This window comes from Erythrolamprus reginae, chromosome 1, assembly GCF_031021105.1.
Source record: "Erythrolamprus reginae isolate rEryReg1 chromosome 1, rEryReg1.hap1, whole genome shotgun sequence".
Lineage (NCBI taxonomy): Eukaryota > Metazoa > Chordata > Lepidosauria > Squamata > Dipsadidae > Erythrolamprus > Erythrolamprus reginae.
This window is the reverse complement of record NC_091950.1, coordinates 86,908,721-86,927,313: the sequence shown is the minus strand read 5'-3', so window position 1 is coordinate 86,927,313 and position 18,593 is coordinate 86,908,721. Positions and strand designations below refer to the sequence as shown.

At 38.7% G+C, this 18,593-nt stretch overlaps 1 protein-coding gene across 3 annotated transcripts in view; it reads left to right on the top strand.

Annotated features, from left to right (window-relative positions):
- Window positions 1-18,026, top strand: part of TMEM87A (transmembrane protein 87A) — a 35,341-nt gene extending 17,315 nt beyond the window's left edge. Inside the window, exons 9-20 of one of the 3 annotated variants that reach the window (XM_070757702.1) lie at window positions 321-504; window positions 1,520-1,619; window positions 3,268-3,361; window positions 4,596-4,671; window positions 9,823-9,927; window positions 10,883-10,941; window positions 11,268-11,371; window positions 11,720-11,793; window positions 13,266-13,327; window positions 14,751-14,806; window positions 16,597-16,627; window positions 17,711-18,026. In XM_070757702.1, coding sequence (XP_070613803.1) covers window positions 321-504; window positions 1,520-1,619; window positions 3,268-3,361; window positions 4,596-4,671; window positions 9,823-9,927; window positions 10,883-10,941; window positions 11,268-11,371; window positions 11,720-11,793; window positions 13,266-13,327; window positions 14,751-14,806; window positions 16,597-16,627; window positions 17,711-17,752 — 987 coding nt within the window. In that variant the 3' untranslated portion in view covers window positions 17,753-18,026. Of the gene's footprint in view, window positions 1-320; window positions 505-1,519; window positions 1,620-3,267; window positions 3,362-4,595; window positions 4,672-6,812; window positions 6,886-9,818; window positions 9,928-10,882; window positions 10,942-11,267; window positions 11,372-11,719; window positions 11,794-13,265; window positions 13,328-14,750; window positions 14,807-16,596; window positions 16,628-17,710 lie in introns of all 3 variants that reach the window. The other 2 variants (XM_070757685.1, XM_070757694.1) reach the window with 2 other exon arrangements.
- The last annotated feature ends 567 nt before the right edge of the window (window positions 18,027-18,593 follow it).

Genomic DNA, 18,593 nt, shown 5'->3' with positions numbered 1-18,593 from the left:
AGTTTTTTCATTCTTTCTGGGGCTAACCCTCTGCTCTTCGCCAGTAGCGTATTGGACACCTCCAACCTGAGGTGCTCATCTTCCAGTGTCATATCTTTTTGCCTTATATAAATGATTTATAAAATCTGTAAATGAATTTTATTATTATTGAATTTAACAGATAATTTAAATTTAAAAGATAATTAATTAAAAAATTAAAAATTCTATTAGTATCAGAATTAAAGAAATCTAGGTAGAATCTCTCCATATAAGTAAGCATCTAGAAGAGTGTAGTTTGCAATAACCCTTTAAACTGCATCTCATTTTTCTTTCTCTAATAGTTCTTCATGGTGATGTGTATTGTATATGTGTTGTTTGGCGTTCTGTGGTTTGCGTGGTCAGCCTGCTACTGGCGGGATCTCCTAAGGATACAGTTTTGGATTGGTACAGTTATCTTACTTGGAATGTTGGAGAAAGCTGTGTTTTATGCAGAATTCCAGAATATTCGCTATACGGGAAAATCGGGTATGTGTGAAGAACATTTTAAAATATATGCACAAGTGTAAGAATTTGAATGATTTTCTATCTATACTAACTTTTTCTATCTAGTGATACAAATATATATTCTGTCATTCTTTCTAATGTTTAACTGATCAAAGTCCTTAGAGCATGCATTAAAACAAACAAAAATATTTCTGAGGTTAATTTTTCACGAGCTGTCTCTCAGTGCAAAAGGTAATGACTGACTGAGATAAATACAGTACAGTGATCCCTCGATTTGCGCGTTCTCGATTAGCGCGAAACGCTGCAACGCGGTTTTTCAAAAAATATTAATTAAAAAATAAGTCCGCGTTTTTTTCCCTACACCACGGTTTTTCCCGCCCGATGACGTCATACTGATTGCTGATTGGCCAAAATCAGGAAGGAAGGAGGGAGGGAGAGAAGGGAAGGAGGGAGGGTTGCCATTGCCATTGCCGCCAGCGCTGCCCCAAGAAAGCCGGTGAGAGGAAGGAAGGAGGGAGGGAGAGAAGGGAAGGAGGGAAGGAGGGAAGGAGGGAGGGTTGCCATTGCCATTGCCGCCAGCGCTGCCCTGTGGGTAGCGGCGAGGAGCCCGGAAAAATCACCATTGCATTGCCAGCCTCCGAACTTGCGTCGCTCCACCTTCTGCGCATGTGCGGCCATGGAACAAAGGGCGCGCATGCGCAGATGGTGTTTTTACTTCCGCATCCAGTATAACGCGGAAATCGGTTAGCGCGGGAGGTCTTGGAACGTAACCCCCGCGCTAACCGAGGGATCACTGTATTCTAAAAATTCACAATGAGAATCATTTAGTTTAGTTGAATGTAGTTCATTTTTAAAGAATTTAAATATAGTTCTCATATTTTTTGTATTGTTCTAATATTATTCAAAAAGACATATCTTTTCCCCTTTATTTTTTCTTTAATATTCAGCCTTTGTTAAATATTTGTTGCAATACGGTGCAAGTTTTAAATGCTAATCAGTGTGTTCAGGAAGTGTCCTGTCCTGTGTTTATTTGCAGTCCGTGAGGCTCTAATCCTGGCTGAGCTACTATCGGCGTTGAAGCGTTCCCTTGCTCGAATTCTTGTTATCATAGTGAGTCTGGGATATGGCATAGTGAAGTGAGTAATCCTTGTGCCCCAATTTTTTAAAAATTCTCTCAAGTGAATTGGAAATTGGAATCGCTCAAGAGCTTTTCCGCATGCTTTATTTACAACGAAGAAACCACAAAATGTCAACCTTGCTACTTAGTTTTTCAAGGGGATGCATGAACCTGGGCGTCATATCTTGCAAAGAGGGAGGGAATACTTGAAAGGATGTTCTGAGAGGATCAGTAGGCCTCTTCTCCAGTAGGAAATTATGTTATTTTTTTTCTGCTTTTTTAAAATGGGAAAATACCTTTTTGAGAGGGATATGCAAAGTTTATGATTTAGGACCAAAACATTTTAGAGAACTCTGAAAGACTCTATTTTTCTCTGGACAATCCTAATTTTCTTCTAGGCCATGGTGATCTGAAGGCAAATTAGAGGTGGGATTCAGAAGGTTCTAACCGTTTTTGGAGAACTGGTAGTGGAAATGTTGAGTAGTTTGGAGAATTGGTAAATACCACCTCTGACTGGACCCGTCCCCATCTGTTCTCTGCCTCCCGAGTCCCAGCTGAATTGGATGAAATGGGGATTTTGCAGCAACCTTTCGTGGAGTGGGGAGGGAATGGAGATTTTATAGTATCTTTTCCCTGCTACGCCCACCAAGCCACACCCATAGAACTGGCAGTAAAATTATTTGAATCCCACTATTGGGGCAAATGTTCAGTAGTTTCTAGAAACAAATGAAAGTAATTTACTTCTGGAAATTGCTGAACCATCCCTAGATGACAAAATCTGGGTGAAGGTTTAGTAGGGTCCAATAAGTAATGGAATGCTCATTTCTGCACATTCTAATACTTTTAAAGATTATCATTATGCTGGTGGGAACAGTTTCTGATTTCCAATTCTGGGCAAAGATAATCCTGGCTGCCATTATTATGTGAAATATAATATATTGATCGTTTTTGTTTATATTTTCTCTGATGATTCCCAACAAAAATAATTCTGGAATCAAATCTAATTTTTGTTTTATAATTTCCTCTAACCACTTTTTGATTTTATCCCCAATACTTCTTCACCCCTGGGCACATCCACCACATGTGGTAGAAAGTCCCTTAATCATATTTACACTTCTAATATTTTCCTGATATGTTTGCTGATATTTTTGCCAGTGCAAGTAGAAATAAAATGTACGAACACTATAAGTTAAAAGAAGAAGTGAAATAAGTGAAATAAGTTTTGTTACTGATAATGGACAGTTGTAAAAATGAATTTATGATTTTAAATGTATAAAATGTATAAAATTCAATTTTAAAACTATTTTAAAAAAACACCAAAGAATAATGGAATGCTGATGGATTTTGCGCTTCCCAATCTTTAACATTGTTTCTCATCCCACCTTTGTTCTTTAGTACCTCTTGTGGGAAGAGGAATATAGGATGCAGAAATATAGCAGGTTGAGTATGGGCAGCCTGCTTGACATAAGTTGACTACACTTGTTGAATTTGCGATGTCTCGCTAAAAATCAGCAAAGTTATAAAAATAACAAGATATTTAAAAATAATATTGCAACAGGCTCACATTTTCTTAAAGGGGGAAATGATAGATAAGTAAATGAAATGTCATTTGAGAAACCAGTCTGTGCTTTCACTTTCTTTTAAACTTCTTTTATTCCCAATTGCAGACCTCGTCTGGGACTCACTCTTCATAAAGTAATTGCAGCTGGAGCCCTTTATTTGTTATTTTCTGGCATGGAAGGTGTACTCAGAGTCACAGGGGTTAGTAAAACCACTTGTTTCAGACTTTTATAGCTCTCAGAAGCTGGCAGATTTTGCTTGCTTGTTATACTTGTTATACAAGTTTTGTATACTTGCTTTACAAGTTTTATATAACATAAAGTAACAGATTTGTTGAATATTTATGGTTGACATTCTTGATGGTCACACCTATTTTGTGGAATAATGTCCTCTCTGCAGCAGTACATTTCTGTTGACTCTAAGAAATAAATTTTTTTTGATTGGCTTTTTTCAACTACTTCTTTTCTGATGCAATGTTTTTGATCAATTTTAACCTTGTTTTTAATCCTTTCTATCCTGTATTTATTAAGGAACAGTTCTGTGCCCTTTATAAGTTCTTTTTCATTAATGAAGTGGATAAGACTTCCTACTCAGTAGTTTTAAAAAAGCATTCCTTTTTGTATTTTTTTGAGTACCATATTGTTGGTTTGCATGGTTGAACTCTGCCTCTTGAGTCTATTAACATTCTCAACTATCTAGACCAGTGATGGTAAACCTATGGCACTGGTGCCACAGGTGGCACACAGAGCCATATCTGCTGGCACATGAGCCGTTGCCCTAGCTCAGCTCCAACATGCCGGTCAGCTGATTTTTGGTTTGCACAGAGGCTCTGGGAGGGCGTTTTTGGCTTCCAGAGAGCCTCCAGGGGGATGGGGGAAGCTGTTTTCACCCTCCCCAGGCATTGAATTATGGGCGTGGGCACTGTTGCATGCACAATGAGGGGAAAAAAGGTTCGTCATCACTGATCTAGAATATCTAGGAGATGAATTTTTCTAGGTCGTATGGCAAGTCCTGGCCTGGTCGTTATTTCTCCATATTGCTCAGTGAAAACGAGAAGTGGGTTCCTTCTGGTTCAAACTACTGGTGATGTCACAATGAAGTCATGGAACCAGTTCTATCGGTGCTGGTCCATGGACACTGCCATCTTTTTTTTGCAGGGGGGAGAATTTTTTCCAGGCTTTTTTTCTTCTGTGTATGTGCAGAAGGTGAATTTCAGGCACTGTGCATGCATACCATCTTGTTTTTGGCTTTTTTGGAGGCTGGGTGGGGTGATTTTGTTTGGATTTTTGGTGTAAACTATGTACATTAAGTCCCATTGAATTTTATTTTGTATCTGGTAGACTATTATTCCTTCTTCCTATGCTGATCCATATTTAAAAATCCCTTTGATTGTATTTGTAATATAAAACCAATTCTCTTTCTAATGCCTTTTCAGTCGTTCCATGGTGTTACAGCTGCTGTAGCTAACTTCGGACTGTCTATCATTGACTCCTGTATTATTTATTGGATATCCTTTCAAAAATTGAGTTTTATGTTTCTAATTTATATCATCGCAATATGTCTCCTGGGTTTTTAACGGATCAAAGAAAAACTCTACTATAGATGTATTTGAGAAACTAGTGAACAAATAGTTAAATTATCTAAAGTTTATCCTCTCCCTCTTTTTAGGATCCAGCTTTAGAAAGTATGTAGGTAGATGGGGACATGTCTTAATATTACTGGGTTTTTCCTTTTCACCCAAGGTTAATTCAACCTTTTGTAGAACAAAGAAATAACAATAGCATCTAGACTTACATACCAGCTTCACAATGCTTTGCAGCTCTCTCCAAGTGGTTTACAGAGAGTATGCATATTGCTCCCAACAATCTGGGTCATTTTACCAACCTTGGAAGGGTGGAAGACTGAGTCAACCTTGACCCAACTGAGATTCCAAATTACTGGCAGCCGGTGATCAGCGGAAGTAGCTTCTAACCACTGCACTACAGAGGAAATATTGTGCCCAGTTTCATCTCGGGAAAGAAGTACATATGTTGTTTCTGCTGTACTAAAAAATATTTTGGAAGTTCACTTCTAGTAGCCTGTTTGTTCCTTACAAGCCAATGATCAAAGCAGGAAAGTGTCTAGGCAGCATATTTTTAGGTTATTTAGCATCTGTTCCATCAGGTACCTTTTTTCATTTTGTAATGGAAAGCTAGTTTCTCTGCAGCTTTAGAACTAAGATAATCCTTTGGAACATTTCTGAAGCTTTTGCTGTGCTCAACTTCTCTGTGGTTATGAAGCTTATAAAACAGATACCGGCCTATTTGCTTGGTTTAATAGAAAGTTTGTAATGTGCTTCTGATCACTTTGTAGAGATACTGCTCTAAGGCATTCTTTCCTATCAGCTCTCCTTCATTGATAGAGAATGAAAGTTGTGAAGGGTAATTCCAGTCTGCAGGAAATGGAGTTAGCAATGTTGTCTTCTGCTAGGGCCATGATGGTGAACCTATGGCATGTGTGCCACAAATGGCACAAGGAGCCATATTGGTGGGGTGTGAGCTCAGGTCTGGCGTGCATGTGTGTGTCCCAGTCAGTTGACTTTCAAGCCTTCTGGGCCCACTGGGAGTTCGGGAAACAGCCTGTTTTCAGCCTCTCCCCAAGCTCCAGAGCCATTCTAGGAGCCTAAGGAGAACAAAAACAGCCTCCCCCCCAGGAGGTTGAAAACATTCAATTTGTCAACTTCCAGTTGACCTCTCCCCAGGCTACGGAGCCTTTATAAGAGCCTGGGGAGGGTGAAAACTGCCTTCCCTACTTTCCACGAGGCCCTCCAGATCCAGCAGGTTTTGATAGGTTCTGGAGAACTAGTAGTGGAAATTCTGAATAGTTCAGAGAACTGGTAGCAGAAATTCTGGAGAACCGCAAATACCACCTCTGGTTGGCCCCAGAATGAGTTGGGAATGGAGATTTTGCAGTATTATTTCCCTGCCACGCCCACCAAGCCACACCCCCAGAATTGGTAGTGAAAAAAAAATGGATTTAACCACTGACCATATATATTTATGGTATATTTAATCACCTTCCCTGGCCCTCTAGAATGAACTCCCTCCAGGGATACGTATTGTCCCCCTCCCTCCTAGTCTTTCATAAAGCTCTTAAGACCTACCTCTGCCGGTGGGCATGGGAGCCGTGAGTGGTGAGATTGCCCACCGGCCAATGCTATGTATGACTGAACCGGATGAATGTACATGATTATATAGGGTTTTTTTAATGCTTTTTTAGTAATTTGTATAATTTTTATAATCATTTAGATTTCTTTATATGTTGTTCCATTTATAATGTTGTACACTGCCCTGAGATGCCTCAAGAAGGGCAGCATAGAAATCAATCAATCAAATCAATCAAATCAAATCAATCAAATCAATCAAATCAATCAAATCAATCAAGACAGAGCGAAAGAGAGAGAGAGAGAGAGAGAGAGAGAGAGACTGTGACTAGATAGCATTTTAGAGTAATATAATAACTGGACTTTGGGAATATAGCAAGGAAAACTATGTTCAGTAGATAGCAAGGTAATAGGTCTAAGCTTTCGGGTGCAATCTTTTCTCAATCTTAATCTTTGTAGGCATGTTTCCTGATCCTTGATCTCAATGCCCTTTTCTCTTTGTCTCTCTAGGCACAGAGTGATCTTGCCTCCTTGGCTTTTATTCCACTGGCTTTCCTAGATACTGCTCTCTGTTGGTGGATATCCTTCTTCACTGGTTTATTTGGTAGATTGCTCATTTATTTGGAGCTGGGTTTTCATGGTGGGTGGCATTCTACTTTGGATACTCTGTCTGATCTTGTTATTGTTGGATTGATTCCCCAAATGCAGTGCTCCCAGATTTTGCTCCTACCTGCCTTTACTAGTGCATTTCAATTAGTAAATTTGAAAATGCATTCCAGATGTGTTTGATTTCAGCATTCTGATCCTTCGCTCAGCATGATAAGCGTTGAATCTCAATACATCCAGAATGCAGGTTATGGAAAGCTATAGTACAGAACAAGCCTCATTGTATTAGTGGACCTTTTGGGTCAAAAGGGTCAGCATTTCACTGCAAATCTGGTGGCCAAAGAGGTTAGTGAAAGCTAAATCTTTTGCAGAGTGATTTACACAATCCCATGCGGTCAACGGTACAGGTAGTCTTCAATCCACGACCACAATTGACTTATCTCACTTTTCAATGCTGTTGTAGCTTTGAACAGTCACTAAAAGAACTGTTATAAGTTGTGGACTACCTGTAGCTACCATTTTTGGAAGTGCTGTTGTTGCAGTAGTAAGGTATATAATTGTGTATATCCTGCTGAAATTTTACTGAAAGAGTAGTAGATCCTTGGAACAAACTTCCAGCAGACGTGGTAGATAAATCCACAGTAACTGAATTTAAACATGCCTGGGATAAACATATATCCATCCTAAGATAAAATACAGAAAATAGTATAAGGGCAGACTAGATGGATCATGAGGTCTTTTTCTGCCGTCAGTCTTCTATGTTTCTATGTTTCTATATAATTGAATTTCTACAGAGTGTATCCAAGCCTAATTTAGGTACCCACCAGAAGTGCGGATTTCAGTAGTTGTGGTAGTTGGGAATTTTGAAATCTGAAGTTGTACATCACTCACTTGGGAAAGACAAGTTGGGGATTTTTCAACTTGGATTGGATACTGGAGAGCTGCTGTTAGCACAAGTAGTAATAGGATAGATGGGTCATGGTCGGATTCAATAATTTGATTCAACATAGCACTAACACAACTTATTTGATTTGGGGCTTTGTTACGCAAGCCCATCTCATTCTACTGATTATGTTTAAGCAAACCATAGTTTAGAATGAAGTATGAACCCATCCACTGTAAGGCAATTTAAATTGTATTGGCAAAAAGGGATATGCTGTGCTCATTTTAGCAATCCTGTTCAGAGTTTGCATGTCATTAGAGATGGAAGTCATCTTAGCATACTTCTGGTAAAATTGCTCAAAACTATGTTCATAAGGACAATGCTTTATACGTGCACCATAAAGTTTGGCGATAGGGTGCCACATGACCAATCTCTGTTCTATTAGTTCATATTTCATGCAGCAGGATTATTTTTATTTTTTTTAAAAAAAGGTCTTCAAAAGGTTGCTTTATTTAACTAAAAAGCAGGAAAAGCACAACTTTATATATCAAGTCTTTTTCAGAGTCTGGGGAAAAAAATGCAACAGCCAGCAAGCCAGCTGGCTTCCCGCTTGCAGTTTTCCGATAGTTGAAGCAATTGTTAGGGAAAAGATTTATTCTGATGGTAACTGCTTCTTCCCATTGGGTAGAGTTTTTCCTGGAGGGCCTGCCACAAGTCACTCAGGGCCCCAAAGGGAAGGAGAAATGCCACCCTTTCTAAGATTTGGGGGGCTTGGTTACAGAAATGAAACCTCTCTTTGCCGAGCAAAATCTGGCGAATCCAGATGTAGTCCGTGTGGTTTTGAGCAAGCCATTGAACGGGAGAAATCCGCTTTGTTTGACTCACTAGAAATTCTGAATATTTTGGGGAGAAAAGCAAGTGTGGGGGGAAGGTTCCATCCCAAGGCGATGCTTTGGACAGGCTTAAAATTGACTGACACTTTCTTAGAATTTCCTCTAGCAGTATTTATTTATTTATTTATTTTATTTATTATTTAGATTTGTATGCTGCCCCTCTCCGCAGACTCGGGGCGGCTCACAACAGAATACAACAATTCATGACAAATCTAAATTATAGTTTAAAATATTTTAAAAACCCCATTATTAAAAGCAAACATACACACAAACATACCATGCATAAATTGTATATGCCCGGGGGAGATGACTCAGTTCCCCCATGCCTGACGACAAAGGTGGGTTTTAAGGAGCTTACGAAAGGCAAGGAGAGTAGGGGCAGTTCTAATCTCTGGGGGCAGTTGGTTCCAGAGAGTCGGGGCCGCCACAGAGAAGGCTCTTCCCCTGGGGCCCGCCAACCGACATTGTTTAGTTGACGGGACCCGGAGAAGGCCCACTCTGTGGGACCTAATCGGTCACTAGGATTCGTGCAGAAGGCGGTCTCAGAGATATTCTGGTCCAGTGCCATGAAGCCATGAAGGGCTTTAAAGCCATGAAGGGCTTTAAAGGTCATAACCAACACTTTGAATTGTGACCGGAAATTGATCGGCAACCAATGCAGACTGCAGAGTGTTGGTGAAACATGGGCATACCTAGGGAAGCCCATGACTGCTCTCGCAGCTGCATTCTGCACGATCTGAAGTTTCCGAACACTTTTCAAAGGTAGCCCCATGTAGAGAGCGTTACAGTAGTCGAACCTCGAGGTGATGAGGGCATGAGTGACTGTGAGCAGTGAGTCCCGGTATAGTTCCTTGGAGCAATCCTTCGGGGGCAGACAAGTGCAGGTATCTATCCAGGTGGATTTCAGAGTTGGCTTATTTTGATGAATGATGCAGGGTGTAAAATAGGTAGAATATCAGTCAGATTTTTGTGAGTTGTTTATTATATATATATCATCATGTATATCATTTTTCCAGGATTAACTGGGTAATAATACTGTATATCTGATGTTATCAATTATTAATCTGAAGCAAAACTAGAGTATGATTATGTCATAAATGTACATATACTGAATCTTTCCTTGACTTTCTATACATATTTATCAGTTTAACTCAAACAATGAAATTGCTGAAGCTTAGGAGGAATGTTGTGAAGCTTTCTCTTTACCGGCACTTCACCAATACGCTCATCTTGGCAATAGCAGGTAACTCATAGAAACATGGTTCAACCAGATTTATTTTATTCATTTATTTATTGGATTTGTATGCCGTCCCTCTCCGAAGACCCGGGGCGGCTAACAACAACAATAAGACAGCATATAATAATAATCCAATACTAAAAACAATTAAAAACCCATTATAATAAAAACCAAACAGACATACAGACATACCATGCATAAAATTGTAACATCCTAGGGGGAAAGAGTATCTCAGTTCCCCCATGCCTGGCGGCAGAGGTGGGTTTTAAGTAGCTTACGAAAGGCAAGGAGGGTGGGGGCAATTCTAATCTCTGGGGGGAGTTGGTTCCAGAGGGCCGGGGCCACCACAGAGAAGGCTGTTCCCCTGGGTCCCGCCAAGCGGCATTGTTTAGTTGACAGGACCCGGAGAAGACCCACTCTGTGGGACCTAACTGGTCGCTGGGATTTGGGCAGCAGAAGGCGGTCCCTGAGATAATCATAGGATACTTGGCATTTGGTGCTCAAACTGTCAAGAAACATGTCCACATTTATTTAATAAATAAATAATAATGTAAGATAAATGAAGGAGATAAAGGAAATATTTGCTGGAAGGGTGAACATTGCATTCTTATGATTTACTGATACTTACCAATCTATTTCAAACAAACCAACAAAAAAAGCTTATTTCTTATTATAATTCTGAGATGTAGAAGTAAATATTTTTGTTATCTTTGTTATCTCCTTGGGTTTATTGAACTGAATAGGAAGTTGAGGGTAAATATTTTTTTTGTAAAACTGTTCATTTTTCATGATTTTTATATAAAGAGCAAGTTTCAAAGGAATCAGGCAGATAATAATATGAATTGGTTATAGATGATAAAAATAATTATATTAAAAAGTCATTGCGTTCTGCTGTTCAATCTGATTTGCTAATATTTTGCCATATGTATATATTCTTTTTTTTTAAAAAAAAATCTTTTAGCATCTATTGTTTTTATCATCTGGACAACTTTGAAATTCAGACTGATGGATTGTAAGTCGGTAAGTCTATCTCTTTTCTTTTTGTTCAGTTTTGCTAGTTAAGTAGATAGCTAGGAATTTGATAAACTTGCCTTAACTTGGAGGCTAAGCTGGCTCAGACCTGGGTAGATGCGATAGGGAAATATCAAGATAGTAGTCTGCTTTGGGAAGATTAGAATATGTCATGGGGGAAGTCAATGGCAAATGAAGACACTTCTTTATTGTTGCTAAGGAAACAACGTGGACATGAGCTTAAAATCTCTAGGAGTCAAACTTTAATTTTGCCATGCTGAAAATGTTCTAAAAATGTACCTTTTAATTTTTTTCTATCTTACATCAATTAACAGGATTGGCAAGAGCTATGGGTTGATGATGCCATCTGGCGGCTGTTATTCTCAATGATTCTTTTTGTCATCATGATTCTTTGGAGGCCATCTGCCAACAACCAGCGGTATTATAATTTTTACTATACTTTACATTATGGTATATATACTACAAATATTGGTAGATACAGTCTAAGGCAGGAGTGTCAAACTCGCGGCCCATGGGCCGGATGCATCACACACTGGCCACACCCACGCCCGGATTAGCGGGGGGTAAAGTTGCAAAACGTCACATGACGACGTGAGCTTGACACCCCTGGCCTAAGGCATCTGTTTAATGTTGGTGTCCTGAACTTTCCCTTTCAGGTTTAGATACGACAAACAATCTTAAATATATAGCAAGTTTTAAAGAAACTGTAAAAAACATTTTATATTAATCTGATGAAGCCATTATTTGTTACTTTGCTTTCTGAAAGGTTTGCTTTTTCACCATTGTCTGAAGAAGATGAGGACGATGAACAGAAAGAGCCAATGCTGAAAGAGAGCTTTGGTAAGAAAAACATATCTCTAGTTTATGAATGCAACTTTTATTCTGAAAGGGCGTATTTATTTATTTATTCAATTTTTATGCCGCCCTTCTCCTTAGACCCAGGGTGGCTTACAACATGTTAGTAATGACACTTTTTAACAGAGCCAGCCTATTGCCCCCACAATCCGGGTCCTCATTTTACCCACCTCGGAAGGATGGAAGGCTGAGTCAACCTTGAGCCGGTGATGAGATTTGAACCACTGACCTTCAGATCTACAGTCAGCTTCAATGGCCTGCAGTACAGCACTCTACCTGCTGCGCCACCCCGGCTCTGTATCTGTACCTTTATGTGTTATCACTAGCATCCCTTTGCTCCAATTTAAGTTTTAATAACATACCATTGTTGAATTATTTCCTAACACAAGGCACAATAAGCAATTTTCTTGCATTTTTCTCCCTAAAAGATATAATTGTATTTCATGGGATGGCCTCTCCAACCTTTGCGTTGACACTGGAATTCGAGCAGCAGCTGAAAACATAAGTAACATTTGAGTTAGACATTTATGAAATGAACAAGGCAGACTTGATTCTCACATTATATTGAGCTGTAGTTTAATGACTGCATTGGGTGTATTTGCACCAGGAATGGGTTGCTATCAGTGCAGTAGGCGACTGTACACTGTACAATTTGTCCATAACCGCTCCGGTGCCAGTCCTATGGGTGCCGCCATCTTTTTTCTTTAATTTTTTGTAATTTTTGCTCCATGTGCATGCGCAGAAGCAAAATCTCGCGAAGGGACGCTCATGAGATTTTGGCATGTTTTTGCTTCCTGCGCATGCATGGAATAAAACCATACTGGGTGCATGCGCGCACATGCAAGTGTACCGGTAGCAGCCAGTAATAGCAGTCCGTCCCTGATCTGCACATATTAAGCTAAGATCAAAGTATCACATTATGATTTACCATGTCATGTGAACCAGGGTCTTCTAAAGTTGATCATACTGTTCAGTATGCAAGAAATATATCCTTATATCTTCATGAGAGCATTCAGTTATAGAGTGGAACTAGAACAGGTTAAAACAGATCTCTCACTTTTTCTCACATTTCCACACAGACCTGTTTGCTCTGTGTTTGGCAGACATAGATACTGAACCTCTGTTCCTGCTGTGGGCTACTCCAGTTTTGCGCAGTTTATACATGCTTTTGTCTCTTTGAAAATCTCTCTCATACTGATTCATCGTAGCGTCAGAAATAAACAGAATTGAAAACCAGGCCAATAGAAGAAAATAATTTCCCCTGTGTTACTTTTCCCAGGAGTTGCCTCCACCTAAATCCATTGCACTTTCCCATATAACAGTAGAGTTTTTAAACCTGCTCTGAGTGAGGAAAATAGATTAAACACTGATAGATAATATATATTATATTTTACATACTGAACATAATGAAGTGTTTAACTCTTGAATAAGATTCCTCCCCCCAATATTTTATACAGAGGGCATGAAAATGAGAACTTCAAAACAAGAATCAAATGGAAATCCTAAAAACAACAAAGCAGTAAGTCCTTTGCTAATATTTTTAACTAATGCTAGGAAAATGGAAGACATAAGAATAATGTGCTAAGATGCTCATTAGCGAAATATTACTTTCAATAAATGGCAGCAACTATAAGTGATGTCAGTTGTTGGGATTAAACTAAGATATAATAAAAAAGGAAGATGCAGTAGCAAAGATAAGTCTCCTTAAAATTTGCATTTAATCTCATGCCTTTTATAAATGCATATTTCAGGTCTTTTATGGCAAAAATATGTGATGATAACTGTTACAAAATATATTCCTTCTGTACTGTGTGTGATGAAAAAAATTACCATTATGTGAATAAACTCTACTTTCCAAATGACTAATTATTTTAGTAATTAAAGATTATTTAATGACATTTGTCCGATGAATAATAATAAATTAAAGCACTTCGGAATACTATACAGGTAGTCCTCAATTAACAATTGTAACTGTTGCCAGCAATTCAGTAATGGGTGTCAATTTTTTTTTTACTATCAGTTCTGTCGGCGAGGCTTGGTGAGTGTGACAGGGAAGTATACTGTAAAATCTCCATTCCCTCCCCACTCCAGGGGAAGGTTACTGCAAAATCCCCATTTCCTCCCAATCAGCTGGGACTAGGGAGGCAGAAAATAAATGGGGGCGGGGCCAGTGAGATGTCTATTTACCAGTTCTCCGAACTACTCAAAATTCCGCTACCGGTTCTCCAGAACTGGTCAAAACCTGCTAAACCCCACCTCTGCATCAATTCCGTTATTAAGTGACAGCGTCATAAAGTACATCATGTGACTATGTTAGCTTAATACCTGTAGCAGCAGTTGGAATCCCACGTGCATCCTGCAGTTCCATGATGGCAATTTGCAACCTCTTTAGGCTTCCCTTGTTGATTTTGCTTGTCAAAAGCTGACAGTGAATACTGTATTGCAAATGATGATCGTGTGACCGTGGGAAAAACCTCCAGATCCTGATCACATGACCACAGGGAAGCTGCAACAGTTGCAACTATGAGGGACCTTTTGTAAGTCCCTCTTGTTCAGTGCCATTATAACTTTGAATAGTGACTGAATGAATGGATGTTAAGCAAGGACTACACGTATATGAATAACCTATAAATGAAAATTTCCAATGAATATTTGTAAGTTAAAGCACTTTGGATGCTATATATTCTTTAGCATGCTTTAAAAAAGCGGTAATTAAATGAAGGATATCATTTTAAAATGATAGCCTATGTTATATATAAGATAGAAATAGAAAGAGGTGCAAAAGTGTCAGATATAGTTAATGAGATATTCTATTGGGAAAATGTGGGGAAGATACTTTTTTGCTTTAAACATTAGATTGAATGTAATTATCACAAAAATGTACTATAATTTTAATCTTGAGTATAATAATCCAATAATCATCTGACTTTGAAAAACTGTAGCAAGAAGATGATTTGAAATGGGTAGAAGAGAACGTTCCTTCTTCTGTGACTGATGTGTAAGTATCTATAGTATAAGATATACATAAAAATATATTTTAAAAGCACTAAAATCGCTTTGTTGAAAATAAAGGGGATGTTGCCACTTGCAATATCCAGAATAATTGTAACTATTGGATTCTGCCTTTTAGGCTTTAAGTTAACAGTTTCTAATATAAATTGTAACTCTAATATAAATTGTCCCTGTTTAAACTTGCTTTTACTTGATGAAAACAATATTTGGGAAGCTTTATGAATCACAATGGCCTTTGTTAGACTAGATCAGTGATGGCAATCCTTTTTGCCACCACGTGCCAAAAGTGAGAGTCGCAGAGGGGGGGTTGCATGAATGCATGCCCACACCCATAATGCAATGCCCCCCTGCACGGCCCACATGCTTCCCCTGCCCCCTGTGCATGCGTACATGACCCCCAGCCCCTCCACACATGCACATGCGAACCACGCGGCCTGTTTTGGGCCTGGCAAACCTCCATGAAGACTTCTGGGACCAAAAATGGGCTCCCCCGTGCATACACGCTCTATCTCCATGCAAACATGCATGCTCCCACATGTGTCCCGCCTTCAAGCCAGAGACCCCAAAATCAGCTGGCTGGCAGGAGGTACGTGCATGTGCGGTGGAGCTGAACTGGGCGATAGCTTGCATGCCCGCAGAGGTAGCTCAGCTTGCCACCTGTGGCACGCACGCCATAGGTTTGCCATCACGGGACTAGACAATAACCACTGGATCAGCTGCTAAATAGCAGTAGCACTTAGACATACACTAGCACTGCACACCAGAACAACTTCACAAGAACAGTTCTTTACCTAAACGCCATCACTCTGCTAAACAAATAATTTCCTCAACACTTTCAACACTTTCACTTCTTGATGAACGTATCTTTTCTTTTATGTATACTGAGAGCATGTGCACCAAGACAAATTCCTTGTGTGTCCAATCACACTTGGCCAATAAAAAAATTCTATTCTATTCTATTCCATTCTATTCCTATTTCTGTCCTGTCCTATTCTATTCTATTGCTTTTACAGCCCTCTATAAACATTTTATAGAATCAGCATATTGCCCCCAACAATCTGGGGGCAATATGCTCGGAGACCACAGAGGGATAGAAAGCTGAGTCAACCTTGAGCCAGTCAGGATCAAACTCCTGGTTATGGGCAGAGTTAGCCTGCAATACTGCATTCTAACCATTTTGCTACCAGGGCTCTTCTGCCCCACATTTTAGTGTTATGACGATGTCACCAAAAGAGATGGCTTGAAATGGGGCAGTCCTTTTTATTATGAAGATTGGAGATAGGTTAAAGATGAAAATGGGAATAGAAAGTTTATCATTTCTATCATTAAACTTCAGTCTGAGATTTAAAGGCCACATGTATCTCTCCAAAGTTTTGGGTGCAGGCCCAAGATTTAACTACAAAATTGTTGAAGGAAGAAAAAGTTAATAAATACATGATGAACCATCCTATTTATTACATTTTAATAAATTTCATTTTTAATTAAATAACACACAATTATCTTTCTGGGCTTACCTATTTTTTGTTCCATCCATGTGCTATCAAGTAGTCAAATGCAGACCCAAACAGAAACCCTTGTCTTACATGTGGACAAATGCTAATTTTCTTTAATGTTCAATGAAAGAAAAATACAAGGTTTTGTCCAATTGTGTGGTTTTTCTTTTCCTTCATTCTGAATCAGCAGCATATTTTGGTGAATAGGCATGCCTCATGCTAGCATGACAGCAATCATAAGTCTCTCTTTGTTTCACTGTGTTTTCCCCCCTCTCAATTGCAGAGCTCTGCCAGCATTACTGGATTCAGATGAGGTCAGTAACTATCCCTTAAGCAATAATTCAGGTCTTATGATGTGACAGCAGAGTCATGAGCTAAGAATTAGAGAAATTATTCCAGCAGTTAAAAACTGAATGCTTTAACTGTTTATTAGGAGACTACTAAATGTCAAAAGGAAATGTTGTTTAATATTTAGTCAAAGATTTCATAAGATATACCTGATTTAAAAAAAACAACAACAATCTGCATTGAGATACTTATGCAGAAAGCTTATGAATGGCATCCTTTAACCCATCCCTGCAATTATCCTTTTATACCACCCATTAGCTATTCTTTTACAAAAAATCTTAATTTTGCCTGTGTATATGGAGTGGGGAGATAATTAAATCTGAACTGGAATAATTCTAAAATATCTTGAGATTCTATGTCAGCCTTTGGTGAAAAACATCAAGCTGACAGCATTTCATTCAAAATGTCTAATACCAGCTTTTACAATGATAAATATCAATTGTCCAATCTGGAATTTCTGGCAAGGGAAGCCTTGCTTGCATTACTAGCTCTCTGAACAAACCTGATACTTTGTGGAGGGGATGGGGAATACGGTATAGTGTTAAGATTAATTTTAATGTGAATTGGATATGAGCATTTTTTGAATGCTATTTGAAAAACGTGCTGAGGCTACCAAGCATCCTGAATGACAATCCAAATCATATTACCCCTGATCTTAAAATGTAGAGGTATTGCTATTGTGTTTTTATTAAAATGTCACGAGGTGACTTTTACCTGTTTCATGTGGTATTTCTTTTGAGCAAGCTACTGGGCTTAGATCAATAGTTTTCTAGGGCTTAAAAGCTTTAAGTCACTGTTTAATAACATGTTAATCTTAGTTTGCATCTGAAAGAGCACAAGCAAATGAAGTGTATATTTTATGTATGATAAAAGTTGTATTGTGCTCACTTTATATTGAAATTGCTTTTATGCTACTTGACAACTTTACAATATTAGCAGTAGTAGCAGAAGTTAGGCTTTTTCTCAATCACTCTTCAATTACAATAATGTAATTTTTTCAGGGAAGTAAATTGTTATATTTACTGGGTTCTGTTTGTTAAATCTTGCAGGAAAGAATGATCACACACTTTGAAAGATCCAAAATGGAATGAAAGATGACACGACTTGCAGCAGAAGCTGTCTTACTGTTTGAGAAAGAAAGAAACTTTGTCTATCTTGAAATGTTCCAGTGCTGCTTTCTCTGATATGTTCCATGGACTTTGGAACGACTGATTATTATCAGAGGGAATTTTTTTGTTAGGTCAGCATGGAGGGAATTTTGGTCATGAAAGATTTGCATTTGCACTGTTTGCTGCCAGTGTGCTATTTAAACTATGGAAATGTCTTTTATTGCAGCAAATTCTTTTAAAGTATTTTAAGTTGAAATGTTTAACAATTGGCAGAGCAAATTTTAATTCAACACTAGATCTAAATCCCATGATTTAACTATAGGGGGTTGAGAGAAAATAAGAAGTTTCTTTGAGCCAGTAAGGATGAACCATGTGTAGAAGTTTCTTCAAACAAGCCCAAAGTGACCTCTGCTTATAGATAATTTCCAACATGGTGTATTCAGTAAGATGTTGCACATAACTCCAGTATCCAATACTTGAGACTGTAAATGGAGGGGGGGGGGTCAATTCCTATCTCCATCCACTTTTCTTGGAGGACTTGACATTGTCAGAGCTGGCAGGAACATCATCCCATTTGTAAAAGTGCTTTGCGTATAAAAACATGTATGCAACACTCTGTCATGTGTGAGAAATATGTGAATCAGGATCAGTGCCTTTTCTCTTAGAAACAGTAGCTATTGTCTGAAGATTCTGCTGTCCGGCTAGGAAAATAAGAGTGTTTCCATAAGTTTTTGCTTATGGAAAACTCCAATAGAAGTATTTGGGAGAAATTATGATGCTTAATATTTTTTAGCAAAATTAAGTGCACTTTTTTCATTCCACA